Source organism: Epinephelus fuscoguttatus, linkage group LG3 (genome assembly GCF_011397635.1).
Source record: "Epinephelus fuscoguttatus linkage group LG3, E.fuscoguttatus.final_Chr_v1".
NCBI classification, from domain to species: Eukaryota; Metazoa; Chordata; class Actinopteri; order Perciformes; family Serranidae; genus Epinephelus; species Epinephelus fuscoguttatus.
The window spans coordinates 40,769,625-40,786,851 of record NC_064754.1 but is presented as its reverse complement, the minus strand read 5'-3'; the positions used below and the strand labels follow the sequence as shown (position 1 = coordinate 40,786,851).

The 17,227-nt window shown below is 40.6% G+C and overlaps 1 protein-coding gene across 1 annotated transcript; it reads left to right on the top strand.

The window, feature by feature from the left end:
* Positions 1-1,299: 1,299 nt before the first annotated feature.
* On the top strand, positions 1,300-15,278 carry adamtsl7 (ADAMTS-like 7). Its single transcript, XM_049572684.1, has 12 exons — positions 1,300-1,438; positions 2,192-2,321; positions 2,472-2,647; positions 4,570-4,678; positions 6,826-7,014; positions 7,441-7,570; positions 8,304-8,526; positions 10,202-10,375; positions 10,643-10,816; positions 10,899-11,078; positions 12,758-12,902; positions 14,643-15,278. The coding sequence occupies exons 1-12, from the start codon at positions 1,304-1,306 to the stop codon at positions 14,795-14,797; spliced, it is 1,920 nt and encodes a 639-aa protein (XP_049428641.1). The 5' UTR covers positions 1,300-1,303; the 3' UTR covers positions 14,798-15,278.
* The last annotated feature ends 1,949 nt before the right edge of the window (positions 15,279-17,227 follow it).

The following is a 17,227-nucleotide window of genomic DNA, read 5'->3' as shown; positions in this document are numbered from 1 at the left end:
TATCCACACATATGTGACTCATATATCTTTGCAGGGGTACACACACACAAACATATGCACCTACACAAGCGCACACACAATCTGAAAGAAACTGAGGTTCGTAGAAAAGTTGTGAAATTCTCAGCCTTGGCAATTTCACACCCATGTTGTGAACAGCTGTGGTGTAGATCAGCTGGCAATCTACGGGAAAAAAATGCTTTTTTTTAGATGTGAAATGTTGTGTTTCTGCCGCTCCACACAAAACAGGTAGGAAAAACACATTATCTCTGCTCCATCCCTCTAAATTTCTCCACACTGCAACACTAAGTGAGGGTTGACATTTAAAGTAGTTTCTGATATTTACAACTTTCATCTCTCCTCACTCCCTGACATAAAACAGTGGAAAGTTAAAGAGCCAGGCAAGCTACGCTACATTGTGTGTTTACAGGGCTAAAACGGTCCTCTGCCCAGAGCAGAAACATTCAGCCAAGGGAATATATTGCACCCATATGTGTTTGAACTCCTCCAAATCATTTATGTCCATGCAAATATTACCATAACCTCTCTAGATGAAGACATTGGAAGTGTGTCACTGTGGGGTTTTGAGTCCCGGCCAGTGGATTTACAGTCATTTCTGAGTCTGATTGTTCCCCGACATAGTATGGCAGTGAACTGAGTCACTATAAAATTGGCATCCTCTGAATGTGAATCACTGATGAAGGAATACTGAATCACTATAGAGCACAACTTCGTTATTTATGTGTTGTGTTCTTTACACACACAAAGAACGTGTTAAGCTGTGATTAGATTTAACATATTCTTTCTGTTAACCTCAATCCAAGCCATTCTCACTGAGGTATTTCTTGATTTAGATTTTTCATCCTTCATTTTTTCCATCAAAAAAAAAAGAAGAACTCTGAACAAGACAAGCCTTATAAAGTGAAAACAAGGAGTGGGTGGAGTAGTCCGAGCATGGTCAAAAGTAGTGATGTGTGTCCAAAGCCTCATAATCCTGCATGACGATTCACGCGGAGAGATATTGTTTTTGGGATAAGCTTCAGGATACGCTACAGGAGCCTGTCATCATGCCACAAACACATATCATGAGCTGTCACAACATTCACACTGAGGTGCAAAACGGGTGTGACCTCAGCTTGCAACAATTCTTAAAAATGTGCCGACAATTTCCAAACACTTTCTCTGAACATTTCTCCTTAACATCCCTCCCACCCCTCAAGCCAACCCTACCTCACAAACACACACACACCCCTATTAAACATGTGTGTGTGTGTTTGTGTGAGTGTCCTCCTCCCTCAGTCTCTCCATGGCTGGATTGTGGCAGCAGCTCGGCTCCCTGCAGCAGGGTCGAGCTCTGGCTCTCCTCCACCTCATCGGGCTTCTCTACCCACCTTTGGGTGCTCTTCCCTGGGATACCAAAGCTGGCAAACCACCTCTGGAGGTAAGACATCCACATGGTCATGGGAAAAAGTATAAATGTAATTCAAACATGGATTTTTTAAAAGTTGTAATTCAATTGTTTATGCAATCTTTGTAGCACTTGTGTTTTATTTACATGAAATACATACTTTTCTGAGTTAAACCTTTATTTTGTGAAAGAAATATTAACTGTACCTGATATAAATAACTTTATCTTATTGTAGTTTTTTGTGCCTATGCACTCTACAACTAAAATCCTTCATCAGATCAGGCAGTGGGGAATAACTGCATGACAGACCACTGGTTTGTTTTAGATTATCTCTGTCCTTGTCACTCAGGCTAACCTAATCACAAACAGATCAAGCTAAATCAAGTCGTGACTAAAGTATACCGAAGGGGCCCATGGCATGGAAAGAACACAATAGTTAAACTCTTAACTTGCAAAACAGAGATTTGTGCAAAAGAGGAGAGGAGAGCAAGACCAGAAAGGTTCCCCAACTCAAACCAACTGTTGGACTGGGCTGAGTGAGTTGTGGGATTTCCAGCAAGAGAGAGGGAGCGAGCTGGAGAGCAGGATGGATGAGTGAAAATGAGAGAAAAAGAGCAGCAATGTGATCCAGCGGAATTTATGATTATACTGCTGAAACTCATGCCAGTGATGGTGAAACCCTGGTACAGAGAGAGTGTGCAGAAAGCATCTGCAGATGTACATGAGTGGGCACATGCATTGTTTGTACCTGTGTGTGTGTAAAAGTGTGTGAATGTTTGTTGGCAGGGTTTTCATGTGGTGAAGGGGAATTTCTCTAGGACTTTCCTTCGCATTGGCTACCATAAGATTGCAGAGATTCCTGCAGGAGCACGTAACATCAGCATACGGGAGACAATAAAAAGCCGAAATTACCTGGGTACTTGCACAAACACACACACACACACGCACACACACACACACACACACACACACACACACACACACACACACATACACACACATCTATCAGCAGAAATAATTTCAGACAAACATTAGAGTGATGGATGAACATGGGGTTTTCCTCCAGCTCTGCAGACCCAAAGCAGTGTCTCCATCATCAATGGCAACTGGGTGATTGACAGGCCGGGCATCTTCACTGCTGTGGGAACACAGCTGACGTACCAACGACCCAATGAAATCCGCTCTCGCAATGGGGAGTCGATCACTGCACCCGGGCCACTGACTGAGGACCTGCATGTTTATGTGAGACACAAACTGGCACACACAACAGGCCTCATTCACACATTTGTACTTAAACTGTGCGAATACATGTTTAACACATATCTGGATTCATCAGTATATTTTTACTTGTATTTGTTCTTACTCTGAAACTCACTAAATGTACTCACTAAATGTATAGCATGTTAAAGCCTCTTTCATTTAAAAAGGCTTTAAAGGTCCAGTGTGTAGAATTGAGTGGCATCTTGTGAACATGCAAACTTTGCACAGAAGGGCTCCCCCACCCTCTTGTTGTGAGGTAACAATGCTAACCACTGGGCCACCGTTCTGAGACAACCTATTTAAAAAGGATTCAGATGAATACCTTGTACTAGAGGCAATGTGAAGCTGCAGAGCAACATTGTGTGCTTTTACATTTTATATTAAAATAAATCAACCAAATCAATGCATTCTGTCGTTAAAACAATCCAGTTAATTAACACAGTACCAGTTAACAGCCTGCGCTTCCAAACCCTGCATATATTGCATTATCACAATCTCAATAACTCAATATACACACAGTAAAGCTGGCAGCAACTACAGTACATGCTACCGTGAAAGAGTCTGTGTAGCAGGTGAAAAAACTTGCTCTGCCCCGCCTGCATGAGACCTTTAATAGACAACAATATTTGAAACATTACATATTTTAATGCATTCGCCAAACGTTTAGTCTCATCAATTATTGTCAAAATTAAAATATTCAACTATAAAAAAATGAGTGTCCCAGTCCTAGCTTACAGCTGTGTATATGGAGACGTCTTCATTGAAATCTTACAGTTATGGTTGTCATTGTTTTTATTAACTTATGACCTTGACCTATAATGATTGGCTACTCCTATCAATTTCTAACACCATGAAATTGCACATATGTAGCCAATGTTAACTGGTAGCCTATGCAGGGTATCTAACCGATTCAGATCTACCACCAAGCAGCTGTTAAATGGCATATATAGCCTTGTTGAACGATGTTGCAGCCTGTTCTCTTTAGGACAGAGCCCATCTTCAAAGACTAACATAGCATGTTTGAGTGAGGAATGGAATCAGCCGTAGTGGATGAAGTACCTGAAAGCCATACTTGAGTAAAAGTACAGATATCTTACCAGAAAAATACTTTTGGTAGAATATTACTTGGGTAAAAGCCTTGAACTATCTAATATTAACTGTACTAACGAAGCAATGAAAATGCTTGGGTAATAGAAATACATAGGTATTGGAGTAAAACTGGAGTAATGTACTTTTACTCTGATACATAGAAATGTATCGGAGTAAAAGTATAAATTTAATTTAGGAAATGTAGTGATGGAAAGTGACAGTTGACAGAAATATAAAAACTCAAGTGAACTACAGATACTCCCAAAAAATACTTGAATATTGTAACGAATAATTTTTACTTTGTTACATTACACCACTGCTTATCAGCCTTTTCCGACGGTCAAGACATTCATTAATATGTGTGTAGAAACTTCTTCTTCAACACCTCTAGGCTGATGTATTTCCTCATACTGAGAAATGGGGGCGTTGCAGTATGCTGATTGCAAATGGCGGGGATGTGCCTGTCAGTTTCGAATGATTCTGACTCACTTACACACGCACTGGTTTGCACGGCTCATGGATCTAATCATGTTAGAGGCCTAATGGGAGCAGCCCACTATACAAAAGCTCAATCACTGTAAGGCAAGGCCAGTTTATTTATATAGGATCATTCAGACACAAGGCAATATGAAGTGCTTTACAGGGACATGGAAATACATTAAACATAATACATTCAAAAAACATTAAAACTGCATTCAAAAGACAATGAATGAATAAAATGGAAAAATAATGAAAAAAATGTATACAAGTAATACTACTTTTTTTACAGTACCATATGTCATCATAAACCAAATACCCCTCTGTCTTTCTCACAGTTGATCTACCAGCAACCAGGTCCCAGTGTATACTATGAATACACTGTCCCTTTACGAAACACACACCCAACTCCTCAGCCAGGTACACCTTCTGATATTCTGCCCCTGGGTGAGTGCACACACTAACATGCATAAACACTCCAACACACAAAAATAGTAGTGTGACCCTAAATGACCACAGTGCCATTTTCTCATGATTAATACTCTGATTTGCCCTCAGTGACCATAACACATAACAGATGCCTCTTTTTTTTGTCTACATGTACAGTACAGTGTGTGTGTGCGCGTGTGTGTTGAGTTCAGATTTCATGGTAACGCCAATATGTATCATTTTCAGCAAAATTGTCCTTTTGAAAATTGGATTAGGATTTTGATAACATTTGATACAGGCAGGAAGCCAAACTTTGGTCTGGCGAAGAGCTTCTAACCGCACACTGAGACAGTAATCAGTCACTTGGGCCAGATTTCATTTCATTACCTAATATTTAACCTTCATTAAAGAGATTAAAGAAATAGCTTGATTTGTTTGTGTTGGTGCTGATAAATAATTTAATCAGAGATTTCCTGAACTCAGAAAACGACATCTTCTTAAAGGCCCTGCACAGGTGTTTGTAATTAATGCAGCTGATCTGACCCCTGCTTAGGTCGAAGGTGGGTGGAGAAAGACTGGGAATTACCAGAGGCCACCACACTCTATGTCCAAAATCACTCCCAACAGTACTTGCTGTGTAGTGCTTTATATTGACTTTTTGACTGACCAAAGTTTGAATAATTTATGCACTATATAATGCCTCAAAAATTCAAAATCTTTTTGATAACAATCCACAGTGACAGTGCGATGCATCCCATTTAATAGATGCATTCACTACACTTGTTAGTGAAGCCATAGATGTGCAGGGCCTTTAAAGTTAGAGTTCACCCCAAAATCAAACATGCATATTTTCCCTCTTACCTGTAGTGCTATTTATCAATCTAGATTGTTTTGGGATGAGTTGACAAGTGTTGGAAACATCAGCCGTAGAGATGTCTGCCTTCTCTCCAGTATGATGGAACTAGTTGGCACATGGCTCGTGGTGTTCAAAGAGCCAAAAAAAATCTTTTAAAACTGTGATGTCTCTTTCCAGAAATCATCATCCAGTTACCCAAGATAGTCCACAGACCTTGTTGTGAGCAGATTCATGAAGGACTCACACCAAACTACACCTGCCAACAGAATCACAGCGCAAAGCGAAGCATGCATCTACTCATGGATGAGAGGCTTGTGCATGTGACAGTGCAAGATGGAAACATTAATGACATCTCTCTTGGCTGAGCTGTAGCGTTAGCTCTGATGCATGCTTCTTTCTGTGTGATGATACTGTTTCAATCAGGAGAGACTTGTTCTGGGAAAAAAGAATATTTATTTACATGTGCACATAAGTATGAGAAATGAGAACAGTGTTTGGTGATCAGTCCCCATCGTGATGTCATCCATTCCAGGAGGGTGGTAAAGACGTAGTAGATCAGGGAGCTCCTCTATGGAGTCTAGACACTGGTGGTGGTAATTGTGGTGATGCGATGAGATGAAGATGGAGCTGAGGATCTGGATGTGAGGAGGAGTGGGCTTTTGATGAGCTTGTCCTGGGCTCTGGATAAGGTGACTGGAGGTGAATGGGGTGGAGGATGGTGCAATGATTCTGCCTAAAATGACAGCTGACAGGAGCAGAGAGGAGAACAGATTTTAAGTTTGTCAGTAGCAACATGAATGGCTGAAGGAGATCATGGCAGAGTCTGATAGGCTAACCAGGAGAGGGAACGCCCATAGTCAGCTGATTGGAGGAAGCCATGAGAGTGGGATGGACAGAGAACTGTGAATGGATATAGCATAAAGAAAGCTTCATTGGCAAGTGTAGTTTGATAGAAAATAGTTCCAACATGAAACTGCTCACAGCAAGGTCTGTGGATTATCTTCAGTAACCAGGTCATGATTTCTGGAAAGAGACATTGCTGTTGAGTTTTACAAATGAGTTTCTGAGTGCCATCTAGTTCCATTATATTGGAGAAAAGACAGATATCTCCACTGCCAATATCACAAACACTCTGCTACTCACACCAAAATATGTATTTCTGATTTTAGGGTGAACTGTCCCTTTAACACAACTATATTTTATTTCAGGCTTCAGTCTGCCTTCGTCTATCCAACATTTTAGATTACTTTCGCCCTTTACTTACCCTTCAAATCTGGGCTCCATCATTCAACCTTCATCTCTCTTGTAGTTGAGACAGTTGGCCCATCCCACTCTGGTGAGAAGGACCACCAAGGTGGCACCACCAACAGTGATATCACCAAAGAGAAACCCCACCCTAACCAGGTTCCCTCTGACCCCAGCAAGAAATCTGACCCTCAGCCCACCTACACCTGGACAAAGAGGAGGCACACAGAGTGCAGTGCGACCTGTGGTACTGGTGAGGAAACACATATAATTCAAAGAAAGAGTGACTGCACATTAAATCAATGCTTTTTCAGCTCTTTATGGAGCTCTTTTTTGTGTAAAATAATGATTTGGGGCATTAACTTAGTGAGCAGGCAGCCTTACTTTAAATTTTGTCAATGCAAAAAGGCCCGAGCTCTTTGGGAAACACATATAAATAATAATAAAATATTACAAAATCAGAGACGACACACATAAATGTCACTGAAAGCTTTAGCTATCAACAGTAGCTGTCACACACCCAAAGGGCTGCGATTGCTGGCAAAGTACATGGGCCTTGTAAATCATTGCTATGGATGAAAACATGTACGTGTATGACAGTCATATTTTATGCATTCAAACACACATTCACATGCTGCGTCTTTTTGTTGTCTTGTCTGCGTGTCTGTGCACTTGCCAGGCAGGCGTCAGGTATTCTGGGAGTGCGTTGAGGAAGATTCCCAGGCGAGTGTTCCTGCTGACCTCTGTGACCCTGCTCTTGAACCAACAAAGCGGGAAGAAGACTGCAACACCCAGTCTTGTCCTGCATAGTGAGCAACACACACACACACACACACACACACACACACACACACACACACACACACACCTGATTTACCATAGTTATGACATGTACACAGACTCACATGCATTTCCATTGTATTAGTTCCACATGGTGCTGTGACTGTCGGGGAGAAGCCTTCATCACTCACACACATTTAAGCAGTAAATCAGTCACTAGTCAAAGCTAATCACACTGGCTCACTTTGGTGTGGCTTTGGTTTGCATGTCTTGTGGTAAATACCACTAGATCTTACTGTTGCCAAGATGTAGCGGGGTGTTAGTGGATTAAGTGTATGTTTGGTTGTGGCCCTGTCAGCTATTTCGCCTGCAGTGTCAGTGATCCATGATAGCTGTCAGTCTGAAATATATATGTTTCCACTGGGAACACAGCAGCAGCACAGGATTGCAAAATTGAAACTTAATAGAATGAGAAGAAACATCTGAACTTGTGCTGCACAAATTGGCTTATTTTGCTTGTCTAGTTTATAATATCCTTTTGGCGGAAACGACAGGCTTTATAACGCCCCTTGCAGACCAGGGTCAACTGACCACACATAATAACTGTGGTCAAAATGAGGACATAGAGCTGGGCCAGGCTCTGCTTGAGAAAGGTCATTGTTAAACTCATGTCTCAAGATGTAACCACATCTTTTGTGATGGACTGTGAACTGCTTTTTATTTCCTCTAACTCTTTCTTTGTTCTTTGTGATTGGCTGACAGCTGGGATGTGGGGGAGTGGTCAGAGTGCAGCAGGAGGTGTGGACCTGGCACTCAGCACCGCCAGGTCATCTGCCGCCGGGTCACTCATGTTCACACCAATGGGACTGAGACCTCGGTTACCGTGGCACAAGAGCTGTGTGGGTCACACGATAGGCCGGTGACCAAAGCTATATGTCAGCTAAAGATTTGCAGCCAGTGGGAGATCCGATCTGAATGGAGCCCGGTGAGAACAAACTTACACACCTCAGTATTACATGACTCTACTAATAAACATATTTTGATAACAGTACTGTCTTTAGATCATTGGCTTAAGTAAAAGGAGCAATACCACAATGTAAAAAAATAGCCCTGCATTCCAGATTTTACTGTTTTACTGTATTGTAAAAGTACATACATATTATTGGGGAAATGTAATTTTAAGGGGACCTATAATACTAATTTTCAGGTGTATACTTGTACTGTGTCTGAGACACTTAGCACCTGTCTCTTTAAGCCCTCCTCCTAAAAAAAGCCCGGTCTACTCTGATTGGTTGGTGATTCCTGGTCTTCCATATCTTGTCACCTTTGCACTGTCATCCCCGCATGGACGTATGAAGAAACATGGATACAGCAGGATACATTGGGCGTGTAGCCCCGTTCATTCCTATGAAAGTTGCTTAGTTGCACATGAAGCCAAGATTGTTCTATTTCCTCAGTATGAAATTATATGATCTTCCACATTATTGGGCCCATAGAGCACGTGCACGAGAGACTTGCCTTAGCCGAGTGCAGCTGAGCAGCTAATCTCTCCCAGCCAAACGACTACTTCAGGTTTAGCACTCCGTTAATTTGAATGGGGATAAAATGATTTAATGTTGTGGCTCTTGTAGACATCCCAAATGTTATTGGACTAAATGGAAGTCCAGGTAGTGAAACTGGTCATATTGCGGGGAGGTTTGACGCTCAAAAAAATGTATCCACTGATTTACAGGCATCTCTTTCCCAATGTAAGTCAATGAAAAAAAGTCTTTTTGGGCCCCATGGCATTACATGATGGTTCAACTCCACTTTTGGCCACAACGAAAACTGGCATTAAAGCTGTTCCCGTCTGTTCCTGGGGGCTTTCATCGCAGCCTGGGGAATGACTGTAACATGTGTCTGAGTCTACTGCAAAGAATCTCCAATAAAAGCTTCTAAACACAACCAGATATGCTCCAGCAGGAATATGATCCAAAACTGGGGAGTAATAAACAACATCAGCATCCAAGATTACATGTCTCCCTGGCATTAGCATATAGCTACATGTAGCAGTGTACTTGCAGTCAGGGAATGACTGTGTATGGCGACACTTTCTCCTGTTAAAAATCACCAATAAAAGCTTTTAAAGACAGCCACACATGTTCCAACAGGAATCTGATCCGAAATTTGGAAGGAATTTACAACAAGACAACAGCAACCAAAATTACAGTTTTCCCTGATGTTAGCACATAGCTACATGTAGCAGTGCACATGATATAAACACTTGCAGTAATGTGCAAGGAGCAGATGATCATATAAAGAAATCCGTCACAGGCTGAACCATTGAAAACAGAGTATTTGGAATGGTCTGAAGCCTGAGGATTTTGCTCACAGGGATTACCTCTATACCTTATTATTTGAAACTTTGGCCAGATTTTTATAACTAACAGTTTTGCGTCAATACATAAGTTATACATGTCAGTGCTACAGTCATTAACAGGCATTCAGAAAGATACATATAACACACACAATTTAATCTAAAAAATAATGCAACCATTATTATTCAAACACATTATCACTAAATACAATAAACCTGTACATCATTATAATTACAAAAAAAAAACCCCAAACATTACTTTCTCTGTTCCCCCCAACCCTCTCTCCCACCTTCTGTCTTTCAGTGTTCAGTGCCATGTGGAGTGGGCCAGCGCAGCAGGGAGGTGGTGTGTGTGAGCAACCAGGGTGATGTGGAGGAGGATAAGGAGTGCAACATGAACCTAAAGCCAGACACACTACAGAACTGCGACATGGGAGCCTGTGCACGCAGCTGGTTCACCTCCGTCTGGAGCCAACGGGTAACACAGAAACTGTTAGTGTGTTTGTGTGTATGTGTATTACTTAGGTTACACTAGACACCATACTAGTTCAATGGGGACAGCTTGTCTAATTGAGGACAAAAGCGATGTCCCCAATTCAGAATGAGTTCATCTTTGGGTCAGTGTTTATGCAATGGTTATGGTTAGAGTAAGGTTAGGTGTTCAAGGAAGTTATGTAAGTCAATGTATTTTCCCAAAAAGTGACATGGGTAAAAATCTTGTATACATGTGTGTAATATTCCTCAGTGCTCTGCAGAGTGTGGTCAAGGCAATCGAACCCGGATGGCAGTATGTCTGATAGATCATGTGACTGATCTCCCGTTGGACAGCTGCGAAGAGGAACGCCCCTCAGAAGTGTCCCTGTGTGACTCAGGCCCCTGTCACAACCGCCTGGAGTGGTTTACCGGACCCTGGAGTCAGGTAATTTCCATGTACACATACACACAAACACACTGCACAAGCATCATCCATTTGAAGTTTCACTTTGTGTGTGTGTGCTAAGTGTTCTGCAGAGTGTGGGAATGGCACACAGACCCGGAGTGTGGCTTGTATTCTCAACAATAATGGTCGTATGGAGGCTGTGGACCAGTTAAAATGTTCCAGTCTCCCTCAGCCAATCACATCTCAGCCCTGCAGACTGAAGCCATGTGGTGTCCAGTGGTACGTCACAGAGTGGAGTGCAGTAAGTGTCCCAAAGTCTGTCATTCCACCATGCAACATATAATGGGAAAATTTGCTTCCTTTTATGTAGATAATCAATCCATGCTATATTACTATACTGACAGTATAGCCCTGTCAGGAGTGCCTACATGTACTAGCATGCATTACCCGTGTGCCTCTGATGCCCCATAGCTAATAGTAACCTACTAGCTTCAAACTATTACCTTGTTGGTCAAAACATAGTTTGACTTGGTTGTCTTTTTCAGTTTATCTTTAGGATCCTGAAGAAGGTCTCTAGCAAACCTTTGTCCAAATGAGGAGTAAACTTTCATGCATGTAATGTAACACACCCAAGGGCTCTCTCGAGGTTGGCGTTGGTGACAGCATCCAACAAAAACTGCCTACATTACAGTGTGTTGCAGCAGGATGATTCAGTTTCTGTTGGCATCGGAGAGCAATTTGTTCTGTGTTTGCTCTCGGAAGCTCAGGTCCTGGAGGGTCCCCGCCAGCAATATCCTCTTGCAGCCACAGGCTCGGCTTCTCTCCACTGCATTTCATCAGCCTTAGACTTTGGCTCAAATAAAGACGGCTGATATTTGAGCCAGCCAAAACACTGTAAAATGTATCATCGTCTGTAACATCCTCAGCACTCATATTTTGGGATGACATTTTTTGCTGAAACGCAGCTAGTTTGCAGTACACGCAAAGAAAGCAAGGACATTCTCTTTTTTAGCAGCCTCTAGAGCAGTGGTCCCCAGTTGGTCCAGCCATGGGGTTCAGATTTCTCCTTAGTCATTAGTTCAAGGTCCACAGTTTAACACATTCAGCGTCATACTTGAGTTTGGCCATGTTGTTGAGCCAGTTTGCTTGCTCTGTCAAGTAGCTCTCCATTAGCCACCAGTTGGGAACCACCACTTTAGAACACCTGGAGGCGAAATCCAGCCTGTAGTTCTTCCTGCATCCAATTAGATCCCTGTCATATCAAATGATGCTGCTGTATGCAGAAAGAACAACAGATTTTGCAGCTGCGAACTCAGCTTTCTTGGTTGATATAGCACGCAGTGAGGAATTTATTTCAATCAACTACTGTTACCATCAACACTGACTGGATATCCACATAGAAGGTGGTGGTTTACCTTTAACCCCTCGTATAGTATCTGACATAAAGAAATCACAGTTGTTATTTGGTTGTAACATACAGTGTCAAATCCCATCCGCTAATGAAGACTAATATGGTTGAAAGGGGACCTTGAGTTGGGATTGTTTTGTCAAAGCATTATCAAATCATCTGGATAATCCACACAGATCATGACCTATCAATTTCATAGTGTCTATATCTTGATTAGAGATAGTTTTAGTGAAACCTGTGCTCAGCGATGTGTGAGGATTACCATTAGTAACTGGGACATCATTTCTGGATATCTCAAAATCTCAACACATAAAACTGTCACTACTAATATGCCCAGGTAACACCAGAAAGATACAAGATTTTTTTTTATTTTATTTTTTGTAATTTGGGTAATTAATCCTTTAAAGATGTCCACCTGGTTTTGGTATTTTTTTTTATCTTAGAGCAAGTGTGGCATGAGTTGTGATGACTAGATGGTGTCCACATTCAGTCCTCAGTTTAAATCATATATACTATACTGTTTGTGTGACTCCTCATCTCTGCCTCTGTTTACTCATTTTTCATCTCCTCAGTGCTCGCGCATCTGCAGTGGTGGCTACCGTGTGCGTGAGGTGCGTTGTCTTGCTGATAACATCACCCCAAGCGACCGCTGTGACCCCAGTTTGATCCCAGAGAGCCGAGAGGAATGCAACAAACAAGCTTGTGTCGCTGAGATCAGTAAGTCTACCAAGCACTATTGTATTATTGCGGTATATCTGCTATAGGTGCAGTTGGGTTAGAAGACACCCAAGGGTCAGAGAGGACCTGTTTGAGATTTCTCTGTGATGCTGTCATTGTTGATAATGTTACCATGATCATCTGGGGCCTCTACTGCCTCAACCAGGAATAATTGAGGGGTTGTTAGGAACCAGGGAGGAAGGATGATGTTTTTTGATGACTCATATATGAAGGAACCTCCCTGTCAAAATGAAGCATATGTTTGCCAAAACCATTCTCAAACAGATCAGTAAGTGACATTTCATTGGTTAAAAAGACATGAGCAAGAACATTTGATTCATTTGTTCAAGTTGCTTCTGATGTTTGGTGTTAATCATTTTCATCATTAATCATTAATCAAATAGGCAGTGGTACATGATGCAGACACATGTGATCTAATTTTTATGCCTCTGCACTGGTGATAGCCATGGCTGGAGGCATTATGTTTTCAAGTTGTCCATCCATCCGTCTGTCTGTCCCATCCTTGTGAACACGATATTTCAACAACGCCTCAAGAGAATTTCTTTAAATTTGACACAAACGTCCATTTGGACTCACTGATAAAGTGATCATAGGTCAAAGTACAAGGTCACTGTGACCTTGTCTGTCTCATTCTCATGAATGTGATATCTCAAGAATGCCATGAGGGAATTTCTTTAAATTTGGCACAAAGGTTGACTTGAACGTCTGTCTCATTTTTGTGAATGCAATATCTTAAGAACACTGAGGGAATTTCTTCAAATTTGACACAAATGTTAACTTGGACTCAACAATAAACTCATTGGATTTTGATGGTCAAAGGTCAAGGTCACAGTGACCTTGTCTGTCTCATTTTTGTGAACGTGATATGTCAAGAACACCTTAAGGGAATTTCTTTAAATTTGACACAAACATTCACTTGGACTGAAAAATAAAGTGATGAGAATTGTGTGGTCAAATTAAAGGTCAAGGTCAGTGTGACCTTACAAAATATGTTTGTGGCCGTAACTCAAGAATTCATATTAAATATGACAAAACTTCATCCAAATATCTAACAGGATAAAAAGATGAAGTGATGACATTTTATATCCAAAAGGTCAAAGGTCAGCTTCACTGTGACATCCTAATGTTTTGCATAAAACACTTTTCTGGTCATTATTCAGTGTCATATCTCAGGAACAGAAGGGGAGACATTTGGTCAGATACTGAATTGGTGAAACTAATCTTGGGTGTTCACCTTGAAACTGTGCTGATTGTATAGATCTTCTGTGCTGCCAGGGGGACAGTGGGTGTAGCATCCATGTTTCGCGGACATGGTTGTAAACTATAGTAGAAACTTGACTGCGATGAGAAATCTAAATCATGTATTTCACAGATGACTTGTGTCACTACAACCAGTGCCTATCTTTTATTATGACAGATGTGAATTTGTATGCATCATGAAACATGAAATTTGTTTTACATTGATAACTTACCTTTAGTTATGACTTGAGTTCTGAGTCCATGAGACTAATTCAGTATGACTTTAGTGACTTTGGGTTTGAGTACTGACTAACTTGACAGCTTGGTGAATTAGCACCAACACTTCCACCAAGACATGACGCACAAGCCTACAGGTTGGCTCAGAGCAGAAGCCTGTAGTCAATAACACTTAATAGAAGAAATAAAACTGCTTTGCTCCTCCTATTTCTTTCTCTAACTTGCTCCTCCTTTCCTTCACAGATCCATCGTGTAGCGACCAGTATCATAACTGTGTGGTGGTGGTTCAAGCCCGACTCTGTGTTTACCCTTACTACAGAAGTGTCTGCTGCGCCTCCTGCACCCGTGCCCAGAAAACATACCCCAACTCATTTCAAAAGAACTACATCCACAGGTGATGCTGCCACAGGAAACGTCCACTTCATCTAGCTCTGTTTGGAGAGCACTTCAGTATGAGGGAATGTAGAGCATGGTATATTAATAATAATGATAAACTTTATTTATATTGCACCATCCATGCATAAAATACAACTCAAAGTGCTTCACACAAAAGCAGATAACCATAACATTTAGATAACAATAATAATATTCAGTCACTCAGCCTGCAACAGATTAACTGACCAGGTAATTTGCTGCTTTTCTCTGTTCTATGCACTTGGCCATAAACACTGTTGGAGTAAGATCCTGTTTCATCTGACTGGATGAAGAATATTTTCTTCATCTCGTGACACACACTACAAACACATACATCTGTGAGAATATCAGTATGTTGAGGTTTAGAGTTTTCATTCTCAGTGTAACTTTAACTCAGACTGGTCACACTTGGTGATGTACTTACATATATATTTATTCTTAATAAAGGGTGTATAACTTGTGGTACTCAGCTGTTGTTTGTTCTATTAATACAGTATGTTAATGACCATATTTAACACTTTGATGTTGACATGATATTGTTTTACATCTCAATCCCCATAAGGGGCTTTAAGATAATAACATGTCTAAATACTGCCCAAGTCAAAAAAGGTGTCCATGAGACCTGAAAAGCAAAATACCATTTTAATACTGACCTTAAATATTAAGGTCAATTTATATCTGAATGTAACGCACATGCCACTGGGGAATAAAGGTGGGAGTGTACAGCTGTGCCAGTTGTTGCCGGCATGAATCTTTTGTATCTTAGGTACACAGTTTTTAAAATCTGTCTTTAAACAACAGTCAGGTCCCCATTCGTACACTGACGACGGCTGATGTCGTCAGTGACTACATAAACATGCACACATATATTCCCCCTTCAATTCCAATATGACAACATTCTGAATTTGATGCAGATAATATATACAGCATATTCCATTTGGATATTCTTTTTTGGAATTAGGCCTGTTTCCAAATGTGGCATTTTACAATTAAGACATGGGATATGCGGATATTATTTAGGTTTTAGGAGCATTCTTTGGACATGTATACAGAGCATTTGGGATTTGCATCTTAATTGGGGTTTTTTACAGCAGTTTGTGACACACGACTTCTTACCTGTTTATGCTCAGCTCTGTGTGTTGTCATGGATGCCTTGCACACAAGCCAACTAGCTGGGGTAGGGCTTGGGTAGAGATGCCTGTCCAAAAGAAAAGCCCACATTTCTGGTCAGTAGGAGAAATACACCTACTTTTAGACATTATGAAAGACTTAGATATCAATAGGTTTTTGTATATGCACAAATTTTGCAACACTGACTTTTTCAAGAGGATGGATGAAGGAATGAAAGAGACAGGCTGTGTTTGCACAGTCCAACAAGTCCGCCACCAGTGAAAAAATCCTTTTTTGATGTACAGAAGCAAAATGGCACAAGCAGCTCCAGTCATTTAACTTTTCCATATTTTGATGTGGTAAACAACATGTCAGGACATGTTAACCAGAGCTGTATGTAAACTGGAATTTTAGTAAAATATTCATTTTCATTAACTATTTAAACAGCTTAGCAGGGATATTGTCCTTTTTGGAAAATTAGGGCACAACCAAAATATTTGGTGCATGTAAACACAGTCATTGTAAACAACACAGGTGCAGTGCTTGCAGGGCACAGTAATTTAGGGGACCAGAAACTTAAAAATTAAAGTTGGCCCTCTAAACCAAAATGCAAAACACATTGAAAGTATCATCTAACACTAGAAAACAAATAAATATGCTGTCTGTTATGGTAAAGGGTTTGTTTACATCAGGGGTAGGGTTAGGGGTTACACTAACCCTAACCCAGTCAGGCATGCCTGGTTGTATATTTTTACTCAAAATATGAATTAATAACGGATCCTTCCCTAAATATTAATTCATTTTGAGATTCATTTTATGTTTATGTTTTGTGATTCCTCATGAGTTTCACACCAAAGATATATTACTGACACATTAATGTGTGGGCCAAGTGGCATGTTACTATTTGAATTGGTTGAGTTGGATCTTTCTTTTATACTGTTGGGTAATTTGATCTATAGCAATATTTCATACACTCACAAAGTAATTATTTGGTCTATGTCAGGTTTATGTATTTCTATTACATACAACATTTCTATTGAATTGAGTCAAGTAATTCTAACATGAACTCATGTAAGTAAGTAAAATAAATACAACTGAGATGAACAGACTATGAGAATTTATTTACCTATAGCTTGTAGAATTTACCTAATTTACTTAAATGAAGTTTATGTAATTACTGTTAATACATTCTGAATATTTCAAATATGTTGATGAACATTAACAATTAATAAATTCTATGTAATTTAAATATGTTGATAAACATTAGCTTATTTGGAATACACAATTTTTAAGAATTACCCAAA